The 12,252-nt window shown below is 69.1% G+C and overlaps 1 protein-coding gene across 5 annotated transcripts in view; it reads left to right on the top strand.

Moving 5' to 3' along the window:
* The window catches only part of TNNT3 (troponin T3, fast skeletal type), a 51,232-nt gene that overhangs the window by 10,765 nt on the left and 28,215 nt on the right, over nt 1-12,252 (top strand). For 4 of the 5 annotated variants that reach the window (XR_005066750.1, XR_005066748.1, XR_005066749.1 and 1 more), the window contains exons 2-3: nt 10,450-10,584; nt 11,515-11,631. Coding sequence is in view for 1 of the 5 variants with exons in the window: in XM_037047815.1 (XP_036903710.1) it covers nt 10,450-10,584; nt 11,515-11,631 (252 nt within the window). In the remaining 4 variants the exon portion in view is untranslated. Of the gene's footprint in view, nt 1-899; nt 956-10,449; nt 10,585-11,514; nt 11,632-12,252 lie in introns of those variants that run through there. The other variant, XR_005066751.1, reaches the window with a different exon arrangement.

The raw sequence follows: 12,252 nt of genomic DNA, 5'->3' as shown, positions 1-12,252 counted from the left end.
GCAGGCCAGTGGGTTGGAGTAGAGGACAGGTCCCTCCGAACTCCCGGGGGACGCCCATCGCCAGACAGCGGGGAGTGGGAGCGTCCCCTACAAAGTACGCCCAGAACACGGCGCCAAGACACGTGGGGAGGTGCTCCCGCCCTGGTGACACCCACAGGGCCTCTTCCGCCCTGCCAGGCTGGGGACTCTGCCACCCCTGTCCCGGTGGTTAGTAGGTCTCTGTATCCAAGAGACTGAACCTCAGCCCCTGTCTGATGGGGGAAGAGCCAGGCCCCGAGAGGCCGCTGCCCTGCCCAAGGTCACCCTGGAGTGGGGAGCCCACCTGACTCGCCCACTGCTTTATCTGGTCCCACACTGCTGACCGCCTGGGCTCTCCCAGCACTGGTGCCGGGGCGCAGGGCAGGCAGGGGGTGTCGTCTCTGTGACAAGCGAGGCACCAACAGCGTCTTTCTCGCCCAAACCTGCCTCGTCCGGGTCCGCCCGTCCGCCCAGCGGGATGCTCCAGGCTGGCAGGCCTGGGCCCAGGGCTGGCCCCCACCCCCACAGAGCCCGGTGCCAGGCTCCAGCTTTCCCCCGCCCCCTCAGCCCCCCCCCCGTCGGGTGGAGGCTTCCCTCAGGCCAGGCCAGTGTTAGGGATCCTGAGAAGGAGGCAGGGGGCCCCAAGCCCACTCACTTCAAGGAGTCACCTGAGCCCTGGGCCCGTAGGCCTTGGGTGCCTAGTGTGTTAAGTGGGGGCTGGGCTGGCAGGGTCACCGTGCTGGCATCCTCTCGGTGTTTGGCTCCTGGTCCCTCAGGGGAGACTCTGGAGGCAGAAGGAGCCCCAGTGGGGGCCTGTCTGCCACTGGCCCAGGCATCCATCCACGGTGAGCCCATGGCGGTCTCCCTACCAGCTCTCCCCCCACCCCGGGGCAGCCATGCCCTGGAGGCCGCTGGGGACCCCGACTGGACCAGCAGGGTGAGCACTGGGGCCCGCAGCCTGCCGGGCTGGCCTGAGGGGGTTGGGGGAAGCCAGGCCTCCAAACCACAGTGTCCAAGGGCGTGGCTGCCGCAGGCCCACCCAAGGCCCGGAGCTGTGGGGGGGGGGGGTGGCCCCCCGCCCTGGCAGGGCCGGGCGTCTGGTGGGCGGCGCTGCCTCGGGACCAGGTGGTCTGTCGGCCAGAGCGGGTGCTGGCCTGGGAGCCGCAGCGAGCCGGCAGCAGGGGGCACGGGGACCGAGTGGCCCAGCCCCTTGGGCAGGGTGTCAGGGCAGGAGCCCAGAGCGCTGACGCTCCGGCCAGGCCCCAGCTCCAGCCTGGGGACAGGAGCTGGGCAGAGCGGTGAGTGAGCGGCGGCCGGGTATACCAGCCTAGAGGCAGACCCCCAGCCCCTTGCCAGGGCCCCTAGAAGGCACGCCGCAGCTCCCCATCCCGGGGGCTAGTTGGAGGGGACACGGCCCCAGGAACACCTCACTCCACCCAGAGGGGCTCGGCTTGGGTTGCTGGCCACGTGTCGGTCGGCCCGCACAGGTGTCCAGGGGCAGGTGGGAGCTCAGGGCTGGGAAGCCCCTAGCAGCCCCTGGGGGGCTGGAGGGAGGGTGGGGTCCCGGCACCTAGTGGAGTCTGACCCCGGCTCAGCCCAGAAGGTGAGAGTGCGGCCCGAGTGACTGCTGCGGCCACGGTGGGCAGGGAGGCCCCACGGCTCTGCCAGGATGTGCCTGGGTGGCGGGGGAGAGGAGGAGAGGACGGCGCAGGCGGTCAGCATGGGGGCAGGAAGAGGACATGTGGGGACAGGGAGAGACCCCCAGGCTGGAATGGTTGGGGACAGGATGGAGACAAAGCAGGAGCCGGGAGCAGGGAAAGGCCAAGTGCCCGAGAGGCTAAGGGTGCCCCAAGGCTGACCGGTGCCCACGCCGAGGGGAGGCCAGCGGGGCGGGTGGGAGAGGGTAACCTCAGGATGAGAAGGTGGAGGGAAGAAGGGAAGGCCGGGCAGCAGGAGGTGGAGAGGGGGTGCCGGGAAAGGCAAGTGGTGGTGGGGGGGCTGAGCAGGGAACCTCTGCGCCTGCACTGGACCTCCAAGTGGGCACCCGGCCTGGCCACTGCCTGCTGCCCAACACCTGCCCTCAGGGGCTGCGTGTTTGGACCCGGGCCGTGCCGTCCGTGGCGACTGCAGGAGCAGCGGGGGACCCTGACCCTAAGCCTCAGTTTCCTCATCTGTAATGGGCCACAAAGGAGCCATGTGCTGGCTGTGGAGGGGACACTTGGCCCCTTTCAGCCTTTGGCCCCTGGCCGGGACCTTGGGGCACTGAGGGGAGGCCGACCTGGGCCCAGGCCATGTTTTCACCTGGCCTCAGCTGGCAGGACACCCAGAGCAGGTCTCCTGGAGGCCCGGGGGTAGCTGAGGCCCGGGGAGGCCGGGGTCTTGTCTGGCGTTTAAAGGGGAGCAGCCAGTGGGGTCTGCGGAATGAGAGGGCCCGCAGGCAGGAGGTGACAGGAAGGAGACTGGGTCAGGGCCAGCGTGGTGGTGAAGCTCTGGGTCTTTCTGCTCTGCCCGTTCCATCCCCTGCCACCTGCCACCCCCCTGGAATGATCAGCCCCACGGAGCAGCAATGGCTTCAAAAAAGAGGCTGGGGGCCAGGCGGGGTGTCCAGCTCCGGGTCAGAGGTGTTGTGGGGGCATCAGGCAGGAAGGGCATCTGGCTGCTCCGCGCACTTGGGAGTTGAGGGCTCCGGGGGAGGGTGGAGCTGAAGCCGACAGACCAGTGGTTGGGTGCCAGGCAGCGGCCCCCGCCCAGGTGGGCAGCCGGGTTTCGGTTGCTGCACAGAGCCCCTGGGGCAAGACGGATGGGGGAGCTGCTTCGGCAGCGACTGTGGGCAGAGCTGCGCGTGGGGCCTTCGGGTGAGCAGTGGGTCTGGGCCCAGGGCAGGAGAAAGGGGTGCGGGATGGAGAGGCTCCAGCCGGTGCCAGCCTCCAGTCGCGCGTCCGGGAACGTGCCAAGGCCTGGCCTCGTGAGCGCTGGAGAGCCGTGCCAGGCAGTCCCAGCCCGCTCGGCAGCAACCGGCTCTCCTGGAGGCTGGGCCGGACTTGGAGACGCGGCCGGGGCTGCCGGTCAGTGGGGGTGCTGTGTGGTCAGCCCCTCAGTCCGGTCCCTGGGCATGGGGCCGAGCAATGTGGCGTGTACTCGCGGAGGGGCGGGGTGACTGGCGGGACAGGCGCCGAGTGCTGAGGGCCGGGGTGCCCAGGAAGGTCTCGGGGCGGCATGGCACTTGGCCCAGGCCCTCAGCACTGCGGTCAGGGACGCGGAGGGAACAGAAGGACCCATGTGCCGCGTAGCGCGCCGGGTGGGCGGAGGGAGGGTGGCAAGCGAGGCAGCCCCGCGCAGCCCCGCCGCAGCCCCGCCGGATCCCACGGTCAGGTGACCCCAAAGCCAGAGAGCTCTGACTTCTGACCCTGAGCCCGGACAGGCGCTGGTTCAGAGCTGATGGGGGCCGAGGTGTGGAAGAGGCTGACCACGTAGCACATCCAGGAGGTAGGACAGCAGCCAGAGGGAGGTGACCGGCCAGCTGGCAGGACTCTGAACCCTGCTCCGAGGCAGAGGTGGGTGGACCCGGACTCCACCTGGGGTGGAGCGGCCGCAGGCCGGAGGGCAGGGTGTCCGGTCTCGGCGGGACCTTCAAGGGCCCCTGTGAGGAGGTGAAGCACCCTGGGGCTGGACCTGCCTGGGCGGCAGCACCTCCATCACAGAACCGTTCCCTCGGGCTGTCTGGGCAGGTGGGGCGGGGGCTGCCGGGGTGCCTGGTGCCTTTGGGCTGGGCAGTGTGACGGGCAGGCTGGTGCTGCAGTCGCCCCAACCAGCACTCAGAGTCCGGCCCCACAGGAGCGACCTGGGTCCCGAGGCGGCCACCATGTCGCAGACGTTGGGGGAGGCTTTGCCGAAACCCCAGGGCCAGGTGCCTCCCGGGGGTGCTGGGGTCGGCTGCTGTCGAGGCATGGGCCACCTGGCCCCGGAGTCCTGGCGGGGGTCTTGTTCTGCCGCTAGGACGGAAGGCAGGTGGGGTGCAGAGGACAGGGACCCGTGGGAGCAGGTGCCCCCAGGGTGACTGCGTCCCCCCAGTGTGACTGCACAGGAGGTGCTGGGACTGGGGTCACGGGGGCTTCAAGCCCGGGCTCTGGGGAGCACAGGGAAAGAAAGGCTCTGGCGGGCGTGGGGTTCCTGTTGCCTGTGGGCCGCTGCCCCTTACAATGGACCCCAGATGCCCGAACACCGACGCGATGACCCCTCCTCTCTGCACCTTGTCCCCTTATCCCTCTGGGGGGAGGGGCGTCACAGGTACAGGGGCCACTCCTGAGAGGACTTCCTGCCATCTACTCCCCTCTCCAAATAGAAGGTTGGGGTAGGGTCCCTCCTGTGTGGCCTGGGTGCCGCACCGTGGGTTGGGTGTCGGGTGTCAGGGTCGGCGCCATGGGGTGTCCGCCGCAGGCGCCGCGATCTGTGAGGGCCAGGAGGGAATCTCGCCACCCTTGGGCTCCCAGCACCTGGCGGAGGCGGGGGGACTGCCCAGACTGAGACCTGGGAGCTGGGCTGGGGAGGGGGTTAAGGAGCAGGTGGCAGGTACCAGGTGTCACTGAGGGGAGCAGGGAGCTTGGGGAGGGGACGGGGGAGGGAGGTGGCCCCCTCTGAAGTGGGTGAGAAGCGAGTGGCACCTTGAGACGGGATGGGCTGAGTGGGGTCAGGAATCAGGGACGGGCCGCCGCAGGCCGGCGAGGGCTGTGGCCCAGAGATCAGGGCTGGGGCTTGACCCGAGGTCTGGGACTGAGGCCACCCTCCTTGGTCTGTTCTGGGGGCCAGCCAGGAGAGACTTGAAGAAGGGGGTGCCTTGGCTTCAGTAGCTCTGGGTGGGGCAGCTAGGTGTTCCCCCAAACCAGAGGCTCCCAAGTACTGCCCCGCTGGGAAAGCAAGGGGGTGCCGGATGGGGCAGCCCAGCGAGCCCCTCAGGGACCACTCTGTGAGGGGGCATCGTCAGCCCGGGCTGAGGTCACTCGCTGACGGCGTAAAGATGCCATAAACCAGCTGCCTTGGCCTTGACCCGGAGGCGAGGCTCAGAGAGGGAAAGCTGACCTCCCAGGTCACATGGTCCCTGCCTGCCCCCCCCCCCCGGGGCTGGGAAGGGCCCCCCACCCCTTGCTGGAGTCTGCCCTTGGGGTGCCTCTCCTCAGAGCACGTGGTCTCAGGGCAGCCAGCCTTTCGCCCACCAGCTTCAGGCTCCTGGAGGCTTCGGCTATGCCCTGCCCCCGAGTACAGCACTGGGTGTCCCGGGGGACCTACCCGCCCAGGGCCTGGCCCCTCAGATCTAGCCCGCACCCCTGGGAAGCCCTCCGGGATGCCACCACCTCTGGTTACAGGCAGGCCAGCTCCACAGGCCTCTGCGCCCCTCTCCTGGAGGTTGCCCAGGGCCAAGAGGGACAGGGTGCGGGGCGCGGGCCGGGCCTGGACCTCCTGGGACACCAACCTCCTTTCTTAGGGGCATAGGCCTGCCAGCTGTGCCACCTTCGGGTGGCTGGGACTGGGCCTCCCAGGGAGGGTCCCAGCTGTCACTCTGCTGAAGGGATTGGAGCCCCCCTCACTGTAGGGTTCTGAAGGCCAGGCCTGGGTTCCCAGACCACGTGATGCTGCCATGGGCCCAGCCTCCATTGTCCTTGGGGGGACCCGCCCTCCCTGGGGGCCCGAGTGCTGGCCAGCCTGGCCTTGGTCCCTCAGTCCCTGCACTCAGCTCTCCTCCCACACCCCCACCCCACCCCTGCAGGCCTCATCCGGCTGCCAACAAGGATGGCAGCTGGCTCCCCCTCCTCACACCCCTCTCAGCCACCCCCCCCCCCACATTCGTCCCTGCTCGGAACTTCTGTGACCCTGGGAGTGCTTAGCTTGGCCCAGAATCTTCCCAAGGGGCTGCCGTGGCCCCCGGGTCCTGCCTGGGAGGGCCTTTGCTCATGGTGGTCAGGAGCGCCTGTCAGCTCCCTGAGCCTCACACACGGGGGCGCTGAGGTGGCCCCCCAGTGGTGGCATGAGTGCCACCAGCCAGGAAGCTGCCAGAGAGGCCTCAGCTCCAACTGGGAGGCGGCACCCTGGCCAGGGGAGGGGGCTGGCGAGGAGGGCTGCGGGGGCCTTGGCTGGCGTTTCCGGCCCTCATCTCTAGTCCCTGGCCATCCCAACTCCCTCAGACTTGCCCCCAGAGCCCTCCCTGCACCCGCAGTCCCACCTCATGGACCAGCTCCTGGGGGGCCCCCATGCGGCCCATTCCACGTAGCCAAGGCTAACTCTGGGTGTGCCCCAAACCCACCCCCTTGGAGCCCCCAAATGCAGGCAGACCGTTGCTGCCTGTCCCTTCTGCCTCCTGCACGTGCCGGCTGGGCCTCCTTCCAGAAAGCTAACCTGACTGGGCCTGCGCCGGCAGAGGCCCTGCCCGAGTTGCCCTCCGGGGGGACGCGGAGACCTCCACCCATCTCCCCGAAGTTGCCCCACCCAGCCTCAGCCACCCTGGGGTTCTTGTCCTCCCCTTCTCCGGGGCCCACAGGCCCCCGCTCCACTTTCAGATCCAAGCTGAAGGCCACCCCCTGAGCTTCCCTGGGTGGTGGGGTGTCTGTCCCCCAAGGCTGCCATCACTGGGACAGGGGTGGCCTCCCTGCCCAGGCCCAGCCAGGCACAGGCACACTCAGAAAGGTGCTGCGGGGGGGTGGGGGGCGGCCTGGACCAGTGCCAGGGCGGTGGGGGGGGGGTCCCTGCAGCTGCGGCGCACCCACACCCCCGCCCAGGGCGCCTGTTTGCGCTCCTGCGCCCCACCCGCCACCCACCTGCTTGGAGCTGGCTAAGGTCTCTGTGTGCTCCCGGCCGCTCCCCCCACAGCTGCATCCCCACCTGCCCCTGCCGAGAGGAGTGCCAGCCAGCCCCCTGGCAGCGCCCTGGCAGCTGCAGACCCTCCCCAGGCTGCCCGGGACAGGGCCCTGCGCTGGCCATCAGTAGGGGGCCCCCCAGAGGGCAGGGGGAGTGCTGCCTGGGAGTCCTGCTGTGTGACTGAGGCAGTCGGGGCGCTCTCCATCCCTGGGAGCTCCGTGGGTCGTTCCCCTCCACTCCCTGTCCCTTCACTTGCGGCCCTTCCCTCTGCATGTGTCCACTCAGGTCCACAGCACAGGAGACCCCAGGGAGACCGGGCATGAGCTTGGGGGACCAGTCCAGGTCCCTGGGCCTCCCAGCCAACGCCCACCATGGTGTCCAGGGACTTGTGGCTGTGAAGCCCCCTGGGCTTACGGGAGAAGTCCCTCGTGACAGCCTCGGCTGGCCGTCCTCCCTTGGGCCCAGCCCCTCAGCTGAGCCCCCAGCTCTCCCCAGGCCTCTGAGCAGCCCTGGGGGCACCGCTGACAGCTGGTGGGGCAGCCCACTAGCCGCCTGCAGGGGGCAGAGCCGAGACAGGACCCAGGCCTGAAGCCCCTTCAGCAGCCTGCCACGCAGGCAAGGAAGGAAGTGGGTGGGACCCAGCCGGAGGGCCAGGCCTGGCCCAGGATAGCATGTGGGCCCTCGGCGGGGACTGGGGCTGCAGAGGAGAGAGGAGGGGGCCGGGGTTTTGAGTTGGGGACCCACAGGCGAAGGCCCTGGCCAGGGCGGGCAACCCCTGAGTTCAGAGACCCCCCCACTCTGAACGGGGGGCAGGGAGCCAGAGGCTGTCGGTCTGCGCATGCGGGTAAGGCAGAGCCCCCGCAGAGGAGCCCCACACCAAGAGGGGGGCCGAGCCCCACTCCCACACCCCCCGGGCTGAACCCTGGGCCTCCAGCGCGGAGCCAGAACAGACACAGGAAATCGCCTAATTGCATCGGCTTAGGAACAGCAAATCCCTTGCAGCTGCGGCGGCTGAGCCGGGGCCACAGGCGGCCGGCTGTCGCCAGCGTCCTGACAGCTCGGCTGAGCGTGCCAAGGGGCCTGGGCCTCTGGCCGGGGGGCGCCTTTCCCAGGCCAGGGCCCCCCCCACCCCAAGAGAGCCACCCCCATCTCAGTTCCCAGAACAGGGCCCGGCTGTGGATCAGAGCGGGGCTGAGGTCATGGGAGGGGCCAGGAGGGGCTGCATTACTCACATCCTGGGGCCTCAGGGAGGGGAGGGAGGCGGGGGGAGGGAAGGGGCCTCGCGGGCTGCTTGTCCTCGGGCCTCTGGGTCAGGGGCTGCGAGCTGGGGCAGTTTCTCTCAGCGTAGAGCTTTGGGGGGACACCGGGGACCCCCACTTGGCACCCCCACTCTGCTTTCCAAGCTCCCTTCCCAGGACAGTTCGGGGAGTCCCCCTGTGGTGACAGCAGCCAGGGGCGACCCTCGAAGGGGCCTCAGGGAGGGCGTTGTCAGCCAGCGCACCCTGGCCTCTGCCAGTGCGTTGCCAGGGTGACGGCCAGGCAAACAGTAAACAGAGTTTGGGGGCCAGACCTGCCATCTGGCCCTCACCTTGTTCCCACGTCTGCTCTGCACGCGCACACCGGTGCAGCACACGTGTGGGCATGGCGTGGACTGTCTGGGCCCACGCGTGGAGTGTGGGTACGTGTGCTGATGTGGGCCTGAGTGTGGGGCTCGTGGAGAAAGTGTGTGGGTGTGCGTGTGCAGGGGAGGCCTGGCCACATGTGCTGGGAGCCGCGGAGCGCAGGCCCCGCACGAGGCTCTGGTGGCCAGGACACGCCGCCGCATGGGTGAGCCTGCGCCCCTCCAAACCCCAGACACGGTGTGGCCTCGGCACCCCGCCGGGCTGGGTCCCCAGGGCTCAGCCCAAGGGTCTGGGGGCAGGAGAGCAGCCCTGTGCGGGAGAGAGGGGCCCAGGCAGGCCCGAGCACCCCCTCACCAGGCCTCACCCCCCTGCACACACTGGGCCCACGCTTTGTCCAAAAACCCAGCACAAACACGTCCTTGCAGTCTGCACAAGGAGCAAGGGGAACAAAATGGCTGTCTCGCTCCTCTAAGGAGGGTGGGTTGTCCCCTGGCTGCCTCAGGACAGGGCTGGAGGGCTCCTTCCCTCCATGCCACAGCCTGGGACACAGCACTGCCCTCCCAACCCCCATTTGGAGGGGCTGCTGGGTGCACGGCGGGGAGGGACCCTGGACTGCAGGCCCCCCACAGCCCTGAGAGCCCTCCAGCCTCCACATTCCACACAGAGGGGCCTGCAGCCCCCAGCCCGGGGCCGGCAGGGGCGGGGCTTCAGGCCCATGTGATGGGGCCAGGTGTGGGGGATCAGAGGCTCCCTGGGGCCTGCAGGGGTGGGAGCGGGGCTGGTGGGGGGGGTGGATGGGGGTGCGGAGGCCAGAGTCCCACGGCCGCAGTGGGGGGAGTGGGCCAGGGGCTGCAGGGGCTGCAGGGGCTGCGGCTGGGGGGGGGGGGCCTGGCTTTTGTCTGTGAGGCTCCGAGGAGACTTAGGAGAGATTAGATCGCGCTGGCGCGGAGGCCGAGGGGCGGGGGCCCGCAGGAGGCCCCCGAGATAGGGAGCTGCGCCTCGGGGTCAGGCAGCGGACACGGGCAGGAGGGCTGGGGCTGGGGGGCTGTGCGCCCTGCAGAAGTGGGGACCCGGGGCTCCCCCTGGGCTGTAGGGAAGCAGAGTAGCGGGGAGGGCCATGCTGGCTAGGCACCGAGGGTCCAGGAATGGCTGAGCCAGGGAAGGGGCGGCTGGGTGGGGGCCCCCCCAGCCCCAGGTCAACCTTGTGTAGCCCTGAGGTGGGAGTGTTCTCCTGGCCCTGGCTCTGCTGTGGGCCTCAGTTTCTCCGGCTGTGAAACAACCCAGGGCGACTCCATGGGGGGCTCTGAGAGGGGCTGGTGGGGTGGGACGGGCCACCCCTGCAGGGTCCCCAGCTCCGGGGTCAGGCTCAAGCTGGATGTTCCTCTTCTCTGGGCCTCGGGCCTCCTGCGGGGCCGCCGTATCCCCGGTGCCCATGCTCTTAGGGAGCAGGGAGGGGCACCAGAGCCAGGGTGGCCTGAGTATCGAGGTAGCTGTCTGCCTGGGTTTGCCCCTGCCTGACAGTGTCCAGCTGGCAGTGTCCAGCTGGGCAGTCGCTACTGGACTCAGTGGGGGGAGCCACGACACCGGCCCCCCGGTCCTCCAGCGAGGCCCGCCATGTCCTCCAGGGCCCCTGCCTGGGGCCTGAACCTCTCTGGCCTGTAGCCTGGCTCTGCTTGGGTCCAGGGCACCAGGCTGGAGGAAGGGAGCCCTTCAATCCCTCCAGGCCTGGACACCGTGCCCAGGGGCAGCCAGACGCCAGATTCCTACAGAGCCCAGGGATGGCCCCCCAGCCCAGGGCAGTTTCACGGCCATTGCAGGTGGCTCTGCTTCAAAGACGGGGAAACTGAGGCCCAGAGAGGGCCAGGGCAGTGCAGCCCCCCTCACCAGGCAGCCCAAGTGATGCCTGCTTGGCTAGGAGCAGAGGGTGTGGACCAAGATGTGACCGTATCTCCGTGTTCCCCAGACTTGCCACGCAGTGGGGCCTGGAGGATGAGGAGGAGGCTGCCCGGGAGCGATGCCGGAGGGAGAGGGACAGCCTGCGGGACCAGGACCAGGACGACGGTGGCCAGTCCCCGGAGTCCCCGGAGCAGGAGAAGCTGTAAGCTGGTGTGGGGAGAGGGGGACACTGGGGGCCAGGCCATAGCCCAGAAGCCACACAGCAGATGAGATGACCAGGGCCTGGCCTGTGCTGGACACAGGGCTAGTGGCCATTTGTGGGTGAAGGGCATCCCAGCCCCAGGGGCCCATGGAGCCTTCTGCCTGCCTGGCTGGCCCCGCACGCGGCCCCACACCCAACCAGCCTCTGGGGCGCAGGCCCTGGCTGCGCTGAGCGGCCCAGCCCTCACTTGGACGGACTCTGACCCCAGATGCGCGGCCCTGGGCCCCAAGCCCCCCGCCCAGGCTCCCTGCTGCCGGTGACTCATGGAGACCAAGTCCAATTTGGCAGGCCCTCGGCTGGCTCGCTCCCTCCTGGGCCCAGGAGGCCTCACAGCCGGGCCGGGCTGTGCTTCCAGCATCGCCCCCTCCCCAGCCCTGTTTATTCCATTTTCTCCGAGTCAGCAGCTCTGGGCGGGGTGGGGTCCTGCAGCGGTCACGGCTCCGGGCCTGGTCCTGTGCAGAGCCGGCAGAGGCTGGGGGGGAGGCGGGGGCTCCCAAGCACCAGGGTTGCAAGTCTGTCACGGGAGACGGGGTACAGGGGCTCACACTGCTGCCCAGGGTAGGAGCCTGGGGCTCAGCTAAGAGGGCAGGAGGACACTGGTCACGCACATGCAGGACACAGGCTAACGGGGGAGACACAGCTCTGCTCTGGGCGTGCCCTGCCTTAGTGAAGAGGGATGCAGTCTTGGCCTCAGGCAGCTCCAGACTATGGGGGACACAGTCCTGCCCTTGGGGAGTCTCTGACAATGGGAGACGGGGTACAGCCCTGCAGAGTGCCTTCGTGGCACCCGGAGTCTGGGAGGGAGCTGGGCCGGGGTCCCCGGCCCTACACCCCAGCCCAGCCCGAGTCCAAGCTGATCTCTGCCCACAGCCTGAAGTCCTCGGACCAGCCCGGACTGGACGAGGATGAGGGGTTCAGCGACTGGGCCCAGAAGCCAGAGCCACCCACTCTCGGAGAGGGTGTGGAGGAGGAGCCGGACGGGGACAGGCAAGTGCGGGTTAAAGGCAGGAGACGGGCCCGCAGCAGGGCTCTGCACGTCCCCCAACATGTGCCTGAGCAGTAGGCCTCAGCTTGCCTTCCCAGCCAGCCCCCCAAAACGGCCCCACGACTGTGAGGGGGAAAGGGAGGAAGAGAGCGAGACAGTGAGGCGGCGTGAGGGGCCGCGGAGCGGCGGTGAGGAAATCTCATCCCAGGGCTCCCCAGGGCCCTGGGCCCCGTCCAGACCAGCTGCGGCCGGCGGGTGTTGCCACATCAGCCCACATCTGCAGCTCACTTACGTAATGGAGGCTCTGGCCCCCGCGCCCGCCCCTTCCTCCCTCGGGGCTGGCTGGCCTCCATTCCCACGGAGGGGAGCAGGTATTTCCAGATGTGCCCCGGCCTGGGGGACAAGCTTTCCAGATGTGCAGACGTGTTTGCCGGGCTGAACCGGGGGGTGGGGGCCCGAGTGGGGGGTGGGGGTGGGGGCCCTAGTACCCCTAGACCCCGAGCTGGGGGCTGCTCCTGGGGCCTGGTCCCCCCACCCCCAGCTCAGAGGTCTGAGAAGCTAGGCTGCTGCTCCAAGGCTGCAGGCCTTTTGCTCAGGGTCCCAGTTCCGCTGGGGGGCTTCAG

The sequence above is a fragment of the Sturnira hondurensis genome, unplaced genomic scaffold (assembly GCF_014824575.4).
Source record: "Sturnira hondurensis isolate 20B ecotype Veracruz unplaced genomic scaffold, ASM1482457v3 Scaffold0006383, whole genome shotgun sequence".
NCBI classification, from domain to species: Eukaryota; Metazoa; Chordata; class Mammalia; order Chiroptera; family Phyllostomidae; genus Sturnira; species Sturnira hondurensis.
The sequence above is the reverse complement of the archived record's forward strand: the minus strand, read 5'-3'. Positions and strand labels throughout refer to the sequence as shown.